This window comes from Protopterus annectens, chromosome 8.part0 (genome assembly GCF_019279795.1).
Source record: "Protopterus annectens isolate FY-2018-M chromosome 8.part0, PAN1.0, whole genome shotgun sequence".
Lineage (NCBI taxonomy): Eukaryota > Metazoa > Chordata > Ceratodontiformes > Protopteridae > Protopterus > Protopterus annectens.
This window is the reverse complement of record NC_056741.1, coordinates 1,104,418,424-1,104,439,315: the sequence shown is the minus strand read 5'-3', so window position 1 is coordinate 1,104,439,315 and position 20,892 is coordinate 1,104,418,424. Positions and strand designations below refer to the sequence as shown.

Below are 20,892 nucleotides of genomic sequence, written 5' to 3'. Positions count from 1 at the left end.
AGCTGTCACAGGCTGCCATCCCGGATCGAGCACGGGAGCCACAAGAGACCCTATTGCAGTGTGCCCCTTCTTCCGGGTCCTCCCCAGAATCTCCCACTGAGGAGGTTCCTAGGAAGAAATCGTGCAGGAGGAAGCATGTGGACTCCCCTGAGGAGTCCCTCACCGAGGATACGGATTACGATGAAGGGGAAGGGTCCCCACGATCACCCCCTGATGTCTGTTTCAGAGACATCCTGGAGATCTTGAAACAGAGGGGTGATTGGAAGCCCAAAAACCCTTCCTCGGAGGAATCTGTTTTTCTGCAGGCCTTTCGTGCTTGACCATCTACCTCCTGGGTGACCCCTTTTGCAGACGAGTTAGTTTAGCTTATGGTGCAGTGTGCCTGGAAGAACCCTGACACGGTTGAAGCAATCCCCAAGAGACCAGACAAGATCCTCTCTCCTCTGAAGAACTTCCTCATTGGTCCAAGGGTTTACTAGTAGATGCTATGGTGGTGGCGGCAGGCACCAAGAAAGAGCTTGCTGAGGAGAGCCATACAATTCATCCACCTAACAGGGAGTCCCGAGTGGTGGACAGGCTGGGGAAGCGAGTTTTTGCTTCATCGATCTTTGCTATTCAGTCTTTGAACTACCTGGCACATTTCACCAGACTCCAGAGACACCTCATGTCCGAACTCTGTGGTACTCTGGCAGGAAAGGTGTCTGATGAGGTTAATGACAGGGTAGCCTTGCAGCTTGCGACCCTGGAATTGATTTCTAACTCGTCCATGAGGTTGATTTCACATGCAACCAAAGGGGTGGCTAGACCTGCGGGTTCAGGCATAGTTATGAGATGTCACGCGTGGATGTGCCTGTGTGACTTTGCGGAGCTTTTTAAGTCTTCCTTCCTTAACTCTCCAGTGGAAGCATCTTCCCTATTTGGCCCCAAAGTGAAGGACATGTTAGTCAGATGTGAGCAGGACAGCAAGACCCTGTCTGCAGTTGGTGTACATTTCTCCAGTCCTCAGCGTCCTTTTTCCAGGAATCAGAGAAGTGGGAAATTGTGGCACAAAAAGTCTCAAGGGTCTTTTTATGACACACGTGGAGAGTTTACCCCCAGAGGCAGAGGGGGCAACTCCTCTAAAGATGCCCTTGCAGAGACAGAGGGGGTCCGCATAATCGGGGTTCCAGGGATTCCTTCCTAAAGAGCGGCCCGATTGCTTTCCTCTGGAAGCAGTTGGGGGACGCCTTTGTCTGCACCCCCACTGCCTGGCTATCTATTACCAATGACTCTTTGTGCAGAAGATAATATCCAAAGGTTACCCAATTCCCTTCGACTCCTACTCAAAACCTTCAAAACAAATCCCAGATGTTCTACCCAGTCTAAGGGAAGAGGCAGCTCTTCAAATAGATACTTAAAAGGAGTCATCTAGAAAGTCCCACCAGACCAGTTAGGATCCACATTCTACTCAAGGTTCTTTTTGGTGCCAAAAAAGACAGGGGACTGGAAGCCAGTTTTGGACTTCAGCTGTTTAATCAAGTTCATCATCCAGAAAAAAATTCCAGCTGGTCACGGTTCAGTTCATTCTCCCGTTTCTGGAGGAAGGCAATTGGATGTGCTCGATAGACCTTCGAGATGTGTATTACCACATCAAAATGGACAAATGCTCCAGAAGGTTCATTCACTTCCATCTGGGAGCCAGTCATTACCAATTCTGTGCTCTGCCTTTCGGACTCTCTACAGCCCCCAGAGTGTTCACCAAATGCATGGCAGCAGGGACAGCTCACTTGAGACTTCAAGGATTCTGGGTGTTTCCATATCTCAACGATTGGCTCCTCACCACCCTCACCAATCATCTACTGGTAACAGCCTTGCATTACACCCTCTCTCTGGCACATCGCCTGGGAATATTCATAAACTGGGAAAAGTCCAATCTAACTCCGAATACCCACTCTTGCTTGATTTTTCTCCCAGATCACAGGCTTCAAAGATTAAGGATACAGCTTCAAGTGATACTCTGCCACAGATTGGTCCCGGCTCAACAGGTTCTACAGTTGCTGGGGTCAGTGGCAGCATCTATATCTATAGTCCCCCTAGCAAGATATCACATGAGACTCCTACAGTGGCTTATGTTGACCCAATGGTATCTGATCCGTCAACCATTGTCTTACCTGATTCATTTTACCGATCGGTGCAAAGTGGATCTTGCTTAATGGATGAAGTAGGACACAGCACTTTGGAGCCGGCCTTTCTGTTCCCCTCAGCCCAGCACCATTGTGACCACAGATTCTTCTCTGATTGGGTGGGGGGGCCATTATCAGAGAACGACTGTCCAAGGCACATGGTCCGATCTAGAGGCCAATCCGCACATAAATGTTCTGGAATTGAGGGCAGTGTTTTTAGCATTGCAAGCATTTCAGACTGCCCTTCCTTCGGAAACATTTGCTATCCAATCGGGCAACATATCAGTAGTTTGGTACATCAACAAGCAGGGGGGGAACCAAGTCCTATCCCCTATGTCGAGAAGCCATGAGAGTGTGGCAGTGGGCGATAGCTTCCAACCGCTTTCTGATAGCAATGCATATCCTGGGGATTTCCAACGTGATCGCAGACAAGTTGAGCAGGTACATTCTCCTGCCTCACGAGTGGTCCCTCAATCACAACTTAGCCGTGAAGATCTTCAGCCATTGGGGCCAGCGTTACTGCAACCTATTTGCCTTCCTGTCCAACCACAAGTGCAGCAATTACTTCGCCCAATTCCCCCACAGGGGTAGCCCCCGAGGGACGCATTTATCCACGATTGGCCCACGGGACTTCTTTATGCTTATTCTCCGATCCATCTGATTCCTCTAGTTCTGAAGAAAGCCCTCTGGTTGAAAAGCAAAATGATCCTCATAGCCCCTTTTTGGCCTCGACAGGTGTGGTTCCCCTTTCTCTGGCCTCATCTCCTTTGCAGTCCGTGGATCTGGGGGCCAACTCCAGATCTGATATCTCACCCTCAAGAGCTGAGCCACCTGAACCTTTGCATCCTCAAGCTGTCAGCTTGGCTTTTCCACTTCCAGTGATTGCCAGGCATTGTAATCTTTCCTCTCCAGTACGTGATATTATTCCGGCTTCGCATAAACCATCCACCAGAAAACTTTATGCTGACAAATGGAAAAGATTTGAGATTTGGTCTAGACAAAGAGAATTGGATCCCCTTTCTGCTCCCATTTCTGCGATACTCCAGTATCTATTCAAATTTTTTGAGGAGGGCGCCACAGCTTCAACTATTCATGTCCATTTAGCTGCCATTTCAAGTTTTCATAATGGTTGTGGGGATTCCTCTTTAATTTCGCATTGCTTGAGCAAATCATTCGAGATCTCCACTTAAACAGCTCACTGAACCCTGGAATCTCTGAACCCTGGAATCTCACACTTATCTTGCAATCCTTGACATGGACGCCGAGCCGGCAGCCACGTGTGATATCAAGTTTCTCTCCTGGAAATCCCTTTTCTGTTGGCTGTTACTTCAGCTAGATGCATTTCCGAACTCCAAGCTCTTTGTATCAAGCATCCTTATCTGGCTTTTCATAAGAACAGAATATCACTTCGGACCAATCCTTCCGTCCTGCCCAAAGTAATTTCCGAGTTCTCCATTAATCAAACTATTGATTTGCCTGTGTTCTTCCCTAATTTTTCCAACAAGGGAGAGTATTGTTTACATTTATTGGATGTCCACAAACAATTGAGGTTTTATTTAGACAGAACAAGGGCAGTCAGGAAATATGACCAATTATTTATTTCCTTTTCTCGTCCAAAAATGGGGAAGTCAGTTTATAAAGTGACTTTATCCAAATGGCTCAGAGACTGTAACCTTCATCTATAACCTAGAAAGGAAATCTGTCCCGCCAAACATCAGGGCTCACTCCACCAGATCAGTGGCAACTTCTGTGGCGTTCCACTCCAGAGCTTCAATGGACGACATCTGTGCAGCAGCTGCATGGGCTTCCCCCCCATATCTTTATCACTCATCACAAACTGGATTTGGTCTCCAGGGGAAGGGCGTCCTTTGGTTCAGTGGTGCTCAGGAATGTTCTTCCTTAGGGCCACCCATGGATATAAGGTAGCTGGGGACTCTGTTCCATCAGTGATGAATGGAATGAAGATTAACAACATCAGATAAAGAAGTTATGTCTTACCATAACGTTCCATCTGTGTTGTTGATCTTCAGGGAGATCTTTGGGTCCATTTCCTGGGCCAAGGTTTTTGCTCGGAGGCAGCCTCTGCTTAACTTGCTAGGGCAAACTCGATCTGAGGTAACAGCGAGAAGGAGATTATGAGTAAAATCTTAGCTTGCGAGTTTTTTTCTGGCGTGAGCTTTGGTATGAGGCTGACTTGGTTCCGAGGGCTCGGAACCAAACCCATCAGTGATGAATGGATGAAGATCAACAACACAGATGGAACATTATGGTAAGACATAACTTCTTTTTTTTTTTTTTCCAAGAAGGGTAAATGGAGTCATCTAGTGTCAAAGCAGACCCTTTTCAAGTGATTAACAAATTGCAATACTTTATATTATGTTAAATGTGATAAGATGTGTGATGAGGTTAGAGCTCACTTTTCTATGTAAAAATTACTTCTGAAGTCTTTTTCAGGACTGTATCTGCAAGGCTGTAACATAATGTTGCAGGAGACTCTCTCTACTCCCAGTGCATTGCTAAACTCTGGAATAATATCCCCACACAAATAAAAGTGTCCAAGAAACTCAATAGTTTTAAACCACTTAAACATCTTAACCAATCCTGGTCCTGCATATGCTCTTCTCAAGATTGGGACTTTGTATTCACTGTACGATACTTTCCAAATGCTCTCCTTAAACATAATACACTCAAATTCTCACTGAAATGAGAGAACAATTTTTGTACATAACTGCTGCCTGTACAATCCATAAGTTGCACGTAGGCTTTCTCTTTAGTAACTTCCACCTCTGTAAAATCTTCGAATGTATAACAATTGTTTGCATTTAAATGTAAACAGAAATGTAACTACTCAGTGTTTTAACTGGAACTGGAAGTATAATGCAGTTTAAGCAAATGGAGCTTTTCTCCCCAGGCTTCCACTGAAAATGGGTATTACCCAGTTGGACTTTCCCAGTAAACAAAGAAACAAACAAATAAGTAAATAAAAGTCATCCACCTGCATATTCTCAAAACATTACATATTAAGAATCCACTCATGAGGCAGAGCAAGCTTTGCTGCTGTAGATTTGCATTTAGTGCTATAGATCAGCCACCCTTTTTGAAGCCTTATAAGTTGCACTACTTTATAGTCTTCCATTTATATATGAAATTCTACTTTAGTGGTTCATATGATTTGTAAATTACAATTGTGCAGTAGTTCACCATAACAGTATATGCATGAATAACAGCAGTATTGCTGCAGAATAGGCTCCTTCCCTCAAGGGCTGTGGCATTGTGTGCATATTGAGTCTGGCAATTGCCATACCTGTTATTGTACCTTTTGTATAGTTTTGTCTGTCTTTTTGATTTAGAGGAGTAAACCCTACTTGCGTATATAGTTCAGTTGTTTATCCTTTTTATTGTAAGTAATTGTATATTGTGTGCTCCATATAATTGTAGCATACTTTTATATTTCAACTGCTTTGCATTGTATGTTGTTTTTATTCTTACCTGCGCATTTCTAATGAAGGGCATATGTTAGTATCTGATTGAATCTTTATATCCAGATATTTTATTTCAGTCTTCTCCCATTCACAGTCATAATTATTCATTGATATGGACTTAATTTGTTGGTTTATTAACAAGTTTTCAGTTTGTCATTATATTTCATAGAAGAGACCTGCTGAAATAAATTACTTATGTAATTCTTCAGTTGTATTATTTGTGTTTCTTATTGTCAAAAAGGATATCATCTGCAGTTATTAATAACAAATTTGTAAAATCTAGTGAAGATAATATGTTTAATTAAACAATGAGAATGTTTTTGTTTGAAGTTAGATTAGTACTTACTAAACTGATTATATTACTAAACATTCTTTACTTACTACAAACAATAGCATTAATGCTAGGGGAAAATATCCATCAAAAAAATTGAGAAATATTACTTTCCTTCTTGTGGTGTCCTACAAGACCAAATATTTCACATAAAAAATATATTAGGCCACAAGTGTTTGATGGAATTCATTTTCCTGGTTTGGAATCATACTCCTTAGCTGCAATTTTTAACATGATTATATGATTATATGGTTAGAACCCCTTTATTGTAGTCAGTTAAAAATATACATGAAAAACTCATTAAGAGTTTCCTTAGGCATATTAAATTAACTTGAATAAATTTGAAATTGTCAACCCAGTTTTATGGTTATTAAAAGGCTATATTGAAGAAAGATCTATTACAAAACTTAATTATTTTTGTATAATTCACTTTGAAATCTTTCAGAAATTGTATATACAAAATTCATATAATTAAAAAGAGGAAATGTCTTATTTTCCATATAGCTCATATGATATGGGTCTTAGAAAGTCGTAACGGTAAGGACATGGAGATAAGTAAAATGTTAATATGTTAATGTGGTATGGTTGGATTGGTAAAGCAACTTTATGTAGTCTCAGTGGAACAGGTAATAAGTAATTCTAAATTTGATATGTTGCACAGATTGTTAAAACTTACAGTAAGCTAAAAGACCATTTCCTGATCATTTTAAATTAACAAGAACATAAGTCTGTATGGGGTGGTGGTGCTGCGGTAGCGTTGTCACCTTACAGTAAGACGCTGACTGGTTCGACTCTCAGCTAGAGCGTCTTCTGCATGGAGACATGCATGAATGGGCGTACCTTCGTTGAAGGTTGTGCGTTAGGGCTGGCAACTCAGCACGTAAAAATCAACTGCCAATCATTAGCGGACCGGAGTTCCGCTGTGGCGACCCCTAACCGGGAAAAGCCGAAAGACACAAACAACAACAAGTCTGTATCTAAAATATGAGTATAGAGTTTCTATTATAAATTATTATATCTCTTACAGAAGTAGTTTATCTTAATTGCATTAGATGGTTTTATCTACTAATAGTAATTTTGACAAGAATTACTGAAACTTCCTTGAAACCAGTGGACTGAATGATTTAGTAAGTTATGAGAATAAGTTTTTGTTGTTAAGATCATTTGGTCAAACTTAGAGTTGGTATTGGAAAATTTACATGTGAAAATACTTGCATAGAATTTTTATTACCCATCACAAGATTTCTAAATTAAAAAAGAAATGACATTTCAGTTTATCGGTGATGTAGTAAAATGAATCAATACCAAATTCACTGCTTTGAATTAAGTCACAAGTCCTGTACAAAAGATAAATCCAAAAACCATACAACAAAAAAGCAACAAATATGGCAGGCATAAATCCAAATGTTTTATTAACGAGAAGCAAGGGCTTTCACGTGGAACAACCACGCTTCATCAGACTTTAAAATAATGATACAGAAATCTAGTTTAAATACATTACTAATAAGCTCATTAAGCAATTAATGTAATCAATTCATATATTGTCATGACAACAATGCTGTATTCCCAATTGCAATAAAATTTTAAAAACATTGTATCTGAAAGTAAGAGAAACTCTCAAAACATGTTTTTTGTTCTATAAAACATAATTACTGACCTTATTTTGGCGTATGTGGAATGTGTACAATAACTCTATAAGTAAATTCACGTTATCCATTTCCAAAAATATCAAAATGCATGAACGTAAACAATTTTAATATACACAGATATCACTCACGTAAAAACATAAACCACTCAGTGTTGAACAAATAAAATTATAAAAGAAAAAATATGCATCGGCAAAGAAACATTTACTTAAAAATATGCATAAAACGAGATACAAAATTAGGTGAGAATGGTTTCCATATGAATTCTGAGGCTACGTTACTAAGCAACTAACTAAAAAGACATGATCAACAGATCTAGTGAGAGATTAATTGTTTAATGAGCTTATTAGTAATGTATTTGAACTAGGTTTCTGTATCATTGTTTTAAAGTCTGATGAAGCGTGGTTGTTCCACAAGAAAGCACTTACTTCTAGTTAATAAAACATTTGGATTTCTACCTGCCATGCTTGTTGCTTTTTCCATTGTATTGCTTTTGAATGTAATAAAATGGTTAAAGCCGACTGGGTACATATATTTCTGCACTGTGAGAAAATTGCTACGTTTTTGAAAGAAATTTGCAGTTTTTTAAAGGTTTATGGTCCAATAATTGTGAGTTAGAAAGAGTGTGAATTCTTATATCTGTTCACATTATTCTACATTCTGGGATGTGTTAGCTGTTGCCAGAAAGGTAATTACAAAAAATGAAGATCTGACTCTATAACTTTGTTTAAAGAATTTTTAGAACTAGAACAGTGAGATTAAGGTCTATAAATAGTAAACTCTGAATTCTAGATACTGGAATAGTTTGGAAACATTATTTTAAATATGTCGGAAACTAAAGAAAATTTTATGTACTAATCAAATGTAATGGTTTATTTATTGACTATTATGGGTCATTAATCTTCTTTCTTATTTGTAAACATTGTTTTTATGTTTGAACATTAATAAAATACATATTTAAAAAAGAAGGCTATAAGTTGGTGAAGTTTCTTTGGTTAGTTTACAAGTTAAGAAAAAGCCACAGGTATTATGTCTAGCCAGGCTGCCCTCTAACAGATAGATTTTTAGATTGCATTCACATACTGTAGAGGGAATTCTGAATCTGGTGAGGAAATGACAATTATCTCCTGTAGATACCACATTCATATGGTGGCACAGTAGTGCAGCGGTTATTGTTGTCACCTCACAGCAAGAGGTTCTCCAGTTCAATTGTCGGCCGGGGTGCCTTCTGTTCAGAGTCTGCCTGTCCTCCCTGCATTTGTGTGGGTTTCCTCCAGGTACTCCAGTTTCCTCCCCCATTCCAGAATCCAAAGACATGCATCTGGAGCATTTCTCCCTGCACCTCCACTGAAAATAGGCTCTGTCCCAGTTGGACTTTCTCTGTCAACAAATGTTAAATAAATAAAATAAATATTTAGAATTCTGCAGCACTGATGTACATTTGCTGTTACATTGTGATAGCATATAACTGTACTATTTTTTGTTGCTGTTAATTCACAAATATTGAAGTGTAATTTGTATTCCTGTGCTGTTTGTATAGTATTATTAGGGACCTGCAGAGACTGCATTTTTGATTGCGTGATTCTTCTTTGTTTACTAATGCATAAACATATATCATCAGACATGGACTTGCCATTGTCACAAGACTTATCCTCACTGTTGCAGCAGCATGCTGGCACACTGTTTATTATTATTATTTTTTTTTACAGTAGCTTGCTTCTTTTAACGACTTAGTGTTTTTTTTTTCTTCTAGCAATCATGTCCCACGGAAGAGTCCCAAGTACCTGGCTTTGTTTATGACCTCTGGAATTAGGTAAGATTATTGTACCCCTTACTGCTTTGGTCTTTTGGGTGTGTGTGTGCTTGTTTTTGTGCGTGTGTAATAAGATGAGAGATTAACAAACAGGTTTCCTACAGTGCCTAGTGGTATGATTTTCATTCATGTTAGGTTCCCTATAAGTGAACACTTAAATCAGTGGCAATGAAAACTGCACTGCTGCATACAGGTAGAGAGAGAGATTCTGGATTAATGGCTAGCAGTGATGTGTTTCCATTTAGATGGTCATGACTGCACATGCCAGCAATTGAATGACATGATTCTGATGAGGAATACTTTTTATTTTGTTATTGTAATGATTATTTAAGGATTTCTTTGCCTGTCCCCACACACACACACACACACACACACACACACACACACACACACACACACACACACACTTTGCCACCATCATACATGCTTTCCTACATGTAGTTGGAAAATTCGTTCTTCCTATAGAAGCAAGAGTTAGACTCCCTTGTTCCCAGACCAGGGTGAGAGCCCTGTAGCCCATACATTTACTCTTGAGGCAAGATCTTTATCAGACTGTTTGTTCCCCAGGAAATGATAGTCTGGAATTAGGAATTCGACCATCTTGTGTTCATGTAAGTTCCTCTCCCAAAGTAGTGAACCCTTCCCAGCAGCTGCTTGTGGCTTCTGCATACACTGCTATATTAGGATGTCCCAGCGCATGCAGTCTGTCACATCATGGACATGTGACCCATCTTACCTACAGTACATAGACATACTGATCCAATAGCTGGCTGCAGTTGCTCAACACCCCCCCCCCAGTAGTGACCCTTTTTTGCAGACTCATTCCCTCCTTCCTGGCCAGCCACTGCAGCTACTCAGTCGCTAGTCAACCTAGTCATTTGGGTTGTAGCAGGGCTTTGTTCCTTTACTTTACAGGGCCAGGGTGACAATTTAAGTATTACTGTTCTGCTATAATGTTGGAGATTTTAAGACATTCTGTGCATCACTGCTTTTGGATGAGGTGTAGTTTGGCAAGAAAAGTGAGTTTTTTTCCCCTCTTCCTGCTCATTCTGTGGACCACTTTAATTACGTATGTTGTATAAGTTTGTATCCAGTCTATATAGTACTGTGGCTTTACTATCAGATCCAACTTTTAGTTGTACAGCCATTGAGTTTCCTTGTATTCTATCTGTATATTTATTAATTAGGATCAAGTGTAGAATTAAGGTTTTTTTATTATTTTGACAGTTAAGATTTACTTTATCTGCTTCCCATTTTAACTATGTCAGATAGAATCTGTTGCAGAAAATTCTTAGTGTTGTATGTGCGTACTTCAGAGTTTCCTAAAGGGAATCACCGGAAGGTAAATTGGCTTCTTTATCAGTAGTGATCATTTATTCAGAGTACCTTACCTGCATCTCCAAAACCTTTCAGTGACAGTAAGTACTATCTGTGGTTAATGTTGGACACATTGATGAACTTTTATGTTTTCAGCTATATTGCCAAATAGTAGTGGTAGTAAAGCCTTTAGAGCTGAACAAGTAAGCCATTCAGGTAACTGAGCCAGTCAGTTAGGAGTATTGCATAGTGTTTTTTTTTTTTTTTGTTTGTCTCATGAATGATGGAAATAAAATCTTTTCTTTATTTGATTGTGACTGAAAGTGAATATATGCAGGGCTGGGATTAAGTGAAACATACCGCTGTCTGATTTTTGTCAAATGCTTTTTTCTTTTAGAGATTTGTTATTTCATTGGTTTAATTGAAGTAATTTTGGTTTACAGAACACACATCTTGAATAAATGCTTGTGTGTTTCTTTTAACAAGTTTATACATGTCACAAAAGTACTACAGCCGTCACAGGGGTGTTGTTGGAAAACATAACTTTTATATCAGTATTTTGGAGCTTTTTTGAATTGCATGAAACTGGATAGACTCATAGAGCATTTGGTTTTGTTTCTGCCTTTCTTACTGTCACTAATTCAGTTGCTTTGTTTCATATTCCAGGGGAGCAAAGCTGTCGTGCTCTTCATGCCATTTTGTAACAGCATTAGGTGATGCCATGGCAAAACACCTTATGTCCCAGCCATCCCACAGTCACAGCAATATTATAGTGACCAGGGAACTGCGATCTTCTACAACTTCAGGTAAGCAGCACTTGAGATGCATTGATATAGGATTGCAAAATAGTGACCTTCTGACAAGGGTGGGAGGATCAAAGCCATTTGTAGTCTGGGCTGGGTTTGCAGCCCTTTTACAAGCAAGTCAGACAGGTTAGGGAGAGCAAATTGAACACCTGAAAACATACTTTCTGCTTTTGGGGGTAGAGTGTAGCTAGCTGCAACCAATGTACCCGGAAGGAGGCGTGGGGAATTGTTGGCCCTCCTACATACATATAGGAGGGTATGGATATGTAAGAGATACACAGAAGCATGCATATTCCTTTGTGTATATTATAGCACATGTTCTTCCACTGGAGATTCTAGGCCTTATGGTAAAGTCCTACTGACTGAAGAATGATGAGAATTGTTGTTCTCTTCCCGTGAACTTTTTATTTCTTCTGTGACTAGTTACATCTAGCCATTTCTGCCTCAGACCATTTTCTTCTTGTAAGGTTACCAGCCAGCATTATGACTTGGGCAGTAATTGGAGTAAGGTAAGATGAATGAATAGATTAGTATGGTGAGAGGTGACCTGTAAACCTGTAGCTCGGCATGAAAAGATAAAGGCTAGGAAAGGTTATGGGGGAGCATATTAGTAAACTGAGAAGCTTGGAGAGTAGAGAGCCAGAGCCATGGCACCATGACAAGGGATGACGTGATAATTTTATAGGAAGGACTATTTATAAGAAGGAAGAAAGGCACCATATTGGCCATTGAAACTGATGTTTGACAAAAACTTCTTTAATATAGTAATTTATTAAGAATGACAGGTGTTGGCTTTTGTGTGATTAGCAATTTTATAGTTCTGTGGGTCATGCAACTTCAGTCTCCTCTAGGTAAAATAGGTTCAGTTTTCCCATCCTGAATTCTTAAAGTGTATTATCACACTTTAACATTATCTTACAGTATTTGGTGAGCTGAGCACAGCGATGCATCTTTCCATTGTCAAAACTCATTTATTTTGGCTGTTTTTTTTTTCAATAAAAAGTTTTGTAAACTTTTTACTGAAACCACTGGCCAAATAAATTCAGACTTTTTCTTGATGACATCATGGAAGGCAGTGGTCCGTAGAGTTTAATGGACATGTTTCTGTGCACGTACAGCATACATCCATTAAACTCTATGGACACTTTAAGTTTTTCCCTGCGTTAATGTGACTGAGGTTAAAGATCACACAATCTATCTTTAGTGTCATCCATCCAGGGAAGGGAGGTTTTACAAGGAGCATTTCTCCTTAAAGTAAACACAAAGCTAGTTCATTAATGGCTAAAAAGCCTGATCGGCACCTTAAGTACCACATAATTTGGTGCAAAAAGTAAGTCATGTAAGTGTGATAATATACCTTAATATTTAATATTCACATTGCATTTTTGTCCATTATAGATGTGTTTGTGGATGTTGAAGACCTGTCCATCTACTGTACAGGCTACATTTGGCATGATTACAATGCATATCTTTAGTCTGCTGTGTTGACATGCATAGTGTTTATCATACAGTCAGCTGCCTATTCAGTGATGAACTATGTACAAGTTAATACTGATTTGAGAGAGTTTGTCAGTAATCCCATTGTCAGGGATAGTGTTAGAGGCCTTGGCCAAGGTCCAGATGAACAGTGTAGACTGTATGTAACTTATCCATAGCCTCAGTAACTCTTTCAGAGAACTCATCTAGTTTGAGGAGGCATGATCTGCCTTTTACAAAACCGAGCTGATGTGTATCTGAAGATATAAGGTTACCTGTATCATTATTTATCATTTCAGCTGTAGTATGCTTCAGATCCTTGCAGATAATACAGGTGAGACAAACAAGCCTATAATTTCTAAGCTTATGGCATTCAGCAGTGCTAACTTGATGTTATCCAGATTGGAGTTTACTATGCTATGATGTCTGTTAGATCAACTCTTTCTAAAAAAACGCACTGTGAGGGTAACAAAAGATTTAGCCAGTACGTGAAAACTAAGAGGTGAAAGATGCAGGCCATCCCTTGCAAAGCAGATTTGTCTGTTGATCATTTCAGCTCTTGCAGACACACACTGGATTCCCCCTCGAATTACACCAATTTACTAGCAGACCATAAAGCCAAGTGCATCTACCAAGGCATTCATACATCTGCTTCAGGCAGGGGGAGAGTCACTGTTGCACCAGCTAGCCAACCTTTACAGACCCATACTGAGGAATCAGACTGGTAAGCAAACAACCATATGTAGGTAGCTCTTTTTTTCTATGGAGATCATCAGGAAGGGGATGCATAAATTCAAGCATACTTCTGCTCTTTCTACTCCATAGAAGAAGGCAGAATAAGAGAGGCTTGCCTCTGCCAAAGGCTTATTTAAAGTGTTTCAGTCTTTACAGTTTTGGTCTGCGCCCCAATCAAAAAGAAAAAGCTCTCCCTCCCTTTCAGATTCTGAATCAGACTGTGATGGTGCAGCAAATGATTTTGAATTATGCTTACCTGGTTTCTTCCCCAGCAAACTTGGAATTTCAGAAGAAAATATATCTTCATATTCTCCAGTGGAAGACATTTTCTTTTCTGACAGTATTGGCAGAATGAAGGAATTATTTTAGTGGGAACAGAAGGAAATGTATTAGACCTAGTAGAGATATTATGAGTTATTGCAGTTGTATTCTTCACAGCCATTGGGTATTCCCCCAGTTTGAGCAGCTCTGGAAGATGCCTTTAATGCAGCTTAGCAGTTCTCCAGGTGGCCAGCCTTCAGCACCCAGAAAATCTTAAGTTATACAAGGTTTCCTAGTCTCAGCTGCTCACATGGCATAGAGTGCTAAAGCATTGACTACATCCCAGTGAACCTTGGTTAGATTAGCTTCTCAGGTGACTGACAGAGTGGCAGGAATGAATGGGTGTTACCATCTTTGGGGGGAAGCTAATCCTGTGGGTGTCTTTCTGATAGCAATCCCTGGGGGAGGCTGGGGATATCCGTGTGGGGGGCATGTCCAAAATGGAAAATAGTTTGGGGGCATAGCTACATTGTTACAGAGGTGTGGTGAAATGTTGTACGATACTGTTGCATGCCTGCCCCAGACGTCTCATTGGAACTGTGGGGGGCACATGGAAGGAAGAAAAAGGTTAGATCATAAGAGCACCCCCCATGATATGCCTTTAGGATCCTTGCTGTCCCTGGCTCAAATTTGACCATCAGACGGGGTGAATTGCAGTGCCAGTATACCCATCAAAGGACATGGGGTACTAGGACAGCTGTTAGATTGACAGTAGGGGGAGAAAAATCTTAGTCTCACAAGTTGTTTTTTTTTGGAGCCCTATGACAGATCCTTCTGTTATTTCCCTCTCAGAATCCACCCTTGTAAGCAACTTATTGCTTTCAATCCCATTCCTTCAAATAAATATGATGGAGCTTTTGATAGAGTTGGAAAGAGGGTGTACACTTTTTCTTCTTTACCCTTCTAAACAGTTAATTGTCAGGCACATATATCAACATTTCTTCCGTCTTCTTTTGACAATATGAAAAAAATTAATTGCTGCCATCTCCTCTTCGGAGACTATGGCATCTTTGAGCTCTGTGCGTTCTTTAGTATCACAGGTTATAAAGCATTCTGTTAGGTAATCTTATATTACTGATGCTGTTTCCACTGTTTTTACTACTGAGTTGGCGATGTGAAGTTTTGTTTGGTTATACAGTCAGAATTTATTGCAGTATGTTAAGGTAGAATTATTGACTGCACCTCTGGACAAATAAGTTTTGCTTAGAGCTTCATCTGTTGATCTCAAGAAATTCAGTGAAACAGGCAATTAATACAAGGGGTTACACAGATTTTCTTTCAATCCCCTATCACCAAATACCACATAAGTTTTCCTTCTAGCCTAGAGTCTTTTTGTAGAAAAACCCTTTAAGCAGTCACTACAGAAGTCAGAGAAGCAAACCTTTAAAAAGCAGTGGCAGAGAGGTTCTAAGAAGAAATGAAGACTTTGTCAAGTCCAAAGGCAATCTAAACAAGCAGATTGACCATGCCCCTTGCCAGTGTTTCCCCGCTTCCGCACCTTGGCAACCTTGTAAATCTTTTACAAAACCTCTCTCTTCACCTTCCTCTGTAGCACCAAATTACAACAGACTGTTGGGTTCTAAGCGTAATACAGAAAGGTTACAACTGGCAATGGGGCTTTCTTCCTTCCTAGCGAGTAGACCTCCCTGCTTCCTCCTGTATTAGATTAGATGCTTTCTCAGGGAGTAATAGAGTCTGTTACACTAGATCAAAGAAAATGTTTTATTCAAGGATTTTTTTTCTGGTGCCAAAGGAGGGAACCTGGAGATGTGTTGGGCCTGGTCTTTCTAAACCTGCATATCAAGATTCCAGAATTTAAATTGCTCTCCATTTAGTCTCCTATTATCTCTCATTTCTCTTTTGAGTTTTCCAGTCACTCCATTCTAGTCAACCCATACTTAAAGGATGCCATTTGCTAAAGTAAATTTCACAAAAAATTTAGACTTTTTAAAAAATGTCTGTGTCTAGTTCACATTTTCAGTTTTCTGCTTTACTCTTTTTGCTATCGCTCCAAAAGTTTGCACACTGTCTAGCTCCAGTAATAGCTTATTGCATTTTGCAAGGAGTATTTTCTTTAGTGTCAAGAATCTCTCATCTTTTTTTCCAGTAAACATCTTTATTAAATTATCATGTATGACATAGACAACCTTACATTTATATAAATGAAAAACAAACAACATTGTCAACACTTCAGTTGCAAACATTATACATCACAGACACCATTGAAACAACTGTAGTTGCAAACATTATATATCACTTATAATCTATCCAGTCATTGTCAGTTAAGGATTATATGGCTTATTCAAATCCTGCCTGTTAAACCTCTTTCCTTTTCTGCATATATTGTTCCCACAATTTTAATTTTTTCCTATGTTGTTTGCTCCGTCCCTATTCTAAAGATCCCAATTCCATTTTTTTTATCTCTTGTTACTATATTCACTACTTCTTGTAAAGTTGGTCTTGACTTTAATTTCCATTTTCTAGTAATTGCTTTTTTGGCAGCCAGCGTAATTAGACTCAGCAAGGCTTTACTGTATGTACGCAATTCCGATTCTGTATCATAGCTCAAAAAAATCATCTCCCCAGTCAATTCATTCTGCTAACCCAGCATCTCCGACAGAACAGTTCACAGGGATCCCTAAAGTCTGCCAGTTCATTACACTCCCAAAAGGTATGTTCCCAGCCACCTCTTTCTTGCCCATCACACCTCCAACATTTGCTATCCACCTGAGGAAAAATTCTTTGGAGTCTACATGGGGTATGCAAATACCAATGTAAATACTTCCAGGCAAAGATCCTAAATCTTCTAGACTTTGTTGCATATTTGGGAGATATACAAATATCTTCCATTGTCTCTTTATGAATTACTTATCCATTCTCTCTTCCCAGTCCTTTCTAACCTCCTCTGATTGATTCTTATAATTATCATGCAGTATTTATATGCTCTAATTATTCCTTTTTAACTGCAGCATCTGTTCTAGATTATATTAAATACTCTACCAGTGCTGGTCTTTCATTTAGGACCCCCTATTTCTTTCTCTTTGCCTACACTCTGAAATCAGTCCTTGACAAGGTAGACAGTCTGTAACTTGCAGCCAAATACATTCTTGGCCTGTTCCCATTCTATTACCTTTCCCTTTCTAGTTATTTGCTCCCAATACCTTGTTTCCTTTGCCAGTTTTCTCCAGTAAATTCCAGCCCCCTCTTGCCTATTATCTGTATCCCTAACCACAGTCATTCCTATCGGCAGAATCTCTTTTCTCCATTCTCATGCTGGTTTAGTTCGTAGGATACCCCCTGCTGTTTTATGAATACTCTGTATGATTTTGTAGTTCTCCTTAAGAGTCTGCATCCAGACTCCCAATCTCTTCTTATTTCTTGTGCTTTCCCCCTGTATCATCATTCCTTTCCACTTTGAATTATAGATCTGATGTTGTTAATCTTCATTCATTCTTGATGGATGGGTCTTGGTTCCGTCCTCAAAACCGACTCGGCCGATACAACAAGCTTGTGCCAGCCGAAAAAACTCGGGCTAAGGTTACCCATAGTGCCCCTCTCCTCATCTCCTCAGATCTTGTTTGCCGCAAAGAGTTTCAAGATGCGTCAGGCCAGCTCTCAAGCTATTTCATTTTTTTCACTAAATATTGACCTTTTTCCTTTCTAATTACTTATAACTCCTTTACTCTTAGTCATTCACACTTTATGATACTTTACTACTTGTGCGAGTGAAATTTTCCTTCCCTTTTTACCTTTCTGGTATTTCTTGGTACAGTCCCTCCCTTTCCCTCACCCTTTGGTAATATATATATTTATATATATATTTATATATATATATATATATTTTTTATATATATATATATATATATATATATATATATATATATATATATATATATATATATATATATATATATATACATACACACACACGCCATCGTTAGTATTCCTTTTTATTACCCATTGGGTATTTCTCTCCTTTACCACTGTTGGTAATTTAAAAAAAAAAAAAGAAGATCCTTTCTTTCTGTGTGTGTGTGTATGCGGCCTGTCGTGACAGGCTATCTTTGCTACTGTTGAATTGGTGTCTTTCATTGCTGTTGGTACTGTTGTTTGGGTATTAGTATAATGGCAGACAAAAAGAGCACTACTGGTTTCAAACAGTGTGATAAATGTGGCAGGAAGACGCCAAACTCTGATGGCCTTCTCTCCTGTGTCTGTTGCCTGGGGGTACCACACTTAAAAGTTCAACCCCCGTGCAAGCTCTGTAAGGGCTTTAATGCCCATACCTTAGCCGAGCGCAAGAATAAACTAATTCTGAAGGGTCTTTTATAAACCTCTTTCTCAGAAGCTTCGTCTTAGGCGGAGATCTCAACCCCTCCTAAAAAAGAGTCGAAGTAGAGAAGCAGGTCAGTACCATCGTCTCTGCATCCTCAAGAATTGAAAACGACTAATGCCCAGGTTCCATACAGAACAGAAACCAAAAATTGCTAAACTAACTTCGATGCCTTTGTCGGCACCGACCGGAGTCTAAAACTCTGTCCACGGTACCGTCCTTGACCACAGAACCTACAATGACTACTTCCCCCATGGGACCGCTGCCTTCCATGGTACCACAGACCCTCTCGGCACCAAAAGTAGTCTCTCCATTAAAACTGGTCATCCCCCCATCACAACCTTCCGGTCCTTTGACCATGGTGCCGAAGGTCAGGACACTAGCCAGGATCAGATATTCTCCATCAGTTGACCCATTTGTTGGACACCAGCTAAGTCCTTTCCTTAATCGGCCTGAATCTCCATCAAGGATGTCAACCCATTCCACCAGGAGCCTTTCGGAGCTCGACTTAGTAAGACTTGTGGACCAGTTCCTAGCCGCCAGAGGCATCTCAGCTCCATCTGAAACCTCCCTCCCACTCGGAGCCAAGGACTTTTCTCCATAGACTGCAACATATATTCCTCCTTCAACCTCCCCGTAAGTTTTGGAGCCCTCTATGCCAATGCCTATCCCGGTGCCATCTTCTTCGGTTCCACTGGTGGATCTTACCGTGGTTCCAGGGCCTACCTGGTCCATGGCTCAATCAGAGCTGACCCGACCCGCCCTCGAGATCTTGACTGGTCTTTTGGCACCATGACTCCTAGTATGGCGCCATCTACGGTTCAGGTTGCTCTGGCAGCTCTGAGTCCTCCTGCGCCTCCTTCCCTGGAGGTGGGCTTGGAGTAGGTTGTGTCCCTGGTTCCGAGGTTGTCCTTCTCGGTTCCGGGCTCCCATCCCACTCCGGGCAGGCCTACCTTCCAGGTTTTGGAGAGGGCACTCACGTCAGCAGGTTCACAGTTGGCCTCTCCAGCGCCAGAATGCCACTTATACATGCCTTCTGGTTTGCAGCTGGTACAGTCCACTACGCTGGGACATTGGGCACAGGAGCAGCAAGATATCTTACCGCAGGGCACCCTCTCTTCAGAGTCCTCTTCAGATGCCCCCCCCCCTGAAGAGCCACCCTGTAAGAGATTGTGCAAGAGGAAGCACGTTGACTCCCCTGAGGAATCTCTCACTGAAGATGAGGATTATGATAAGGGGGAAGAGTTCCCACATTTGCCCCCTGAGGATGGCTCCTTCGGAGACATATTGGAGATGCTGAAACCGAGGGGTGACTGGAAATCCGCCAATCCTCCTTCTGAGGAATCTGTATTCTTGCAGGCTTTCCATGCTCGACCCTCTACTTCCTGGTGACCCCCGCCTGCAGATGAGTTAGTCAAGCTCATCGTACAGCTTGCTTGGAAGACTCCTGACACAGTTTAGCCAATCCCCCGAGACTGGGCAAAATACTCTCCCCTCCAGAGGATCACCCACATTGGTCCAAAGGCTTGGCAATAGATGCTATAGTGGTGGAGACGGCCACGAAGAAAACTCGCAGGGAGAGTCCTGCTGTCGATCCTCCAAACAGGGAGTCTTGGGCAATGACAGGTTAGGGAAGCAGGTTTATACCTCATCAACCTTTGCCATTTGGTCAGTGAACTACTTGGCACTTTTTACCCGTCTCCAGAGAGACCTGATCACGGAACTCTCAGGAACTTTGGCAGGTGCTGTGTCTGATGAGGTACATGACAAAGTTGCCTCACAGCTTGCCACCCTGGAATCCATATCTAACTCGTCCATGTGGGTGATTTCCAATACAACCGAAGGGGCGGCCAGAGCAGTGGATGCAGGTGTTGTCATGAGACGTCATGGCTGGATGCGCTTGTGCGACTTTGCGGATTCATTCATGTCTTCCTTTGTCAATGCTCCCATTGACTCCTCCTCTCTTTTTGGTCCAAAGGTTAAAGACACACTAGCCAGGTGTGAGAAGGATGGCAAGGCCCTATCTGCTATGGGCATACTTTTTTCCACTCCCAAACATTCCTATTCTAGAAATAAGTGAAGTGGAAAGATGTGGTTCAGGAAATCCCAAGGTCCTTTCCATGACACACGTGGCGAGTTTCCCCCGGGGCAGAGGGGGGAACTCATCAGGAAGATGCCCCCCGAGGCAGAGGGGGTCCACGTAACCAGGGGTCCACAGATTATTTTTTCTCGGCAGCCCTACCAGCGCTCCTGAAGAGCAGCCTGATTGCTTGCCTCTGGAGGCAGTTGGGAGACGATTTTCTCTGCACCATTTAGCCTGGCATTCCATAATGAGAGATTCCTGGGTGCAGACAATAATTACCAGAGGTTACCACATCCCCTTCAGTCTTCATCCATGGCTGCAAAGGTGAATCCCTGACATTCCACTCAGGTAGCGGGACGTAGCAGTACAAGAAATCCGAAAGCTGCT

General features: G+C 40.9%; 1 protein-coding gene across 4 annotated transcripts in view; it reads left to right on the top strand.

Annotated features, from left to right (window-relative positions):
• Positions 1-20,892, top strand: part of POGZ (pogo transposable element derived with ZNF domain) — a 2,357,128-nt gene that overhangs the window by 2,215,385 nt on the left and 120,851 nt on the right. For all 4 annotated transcript variants that reach the window (XM_044080634.1, XM_044080633.1, XM_044080632.1 and 1 more), the window contains 2 exons: positions 9,375-9,434; positions 11,418-11,557. In XM_044080634.1, the coding sequence (XP_043936569.1) occupies positions 9,375-9,434; positions 11,418-11,557 (200 nt within the window). The remainder of the gene's footprint in view (positions 1-9,374; positions 9,435-11,417; positions 11,558-20,892) is intronic.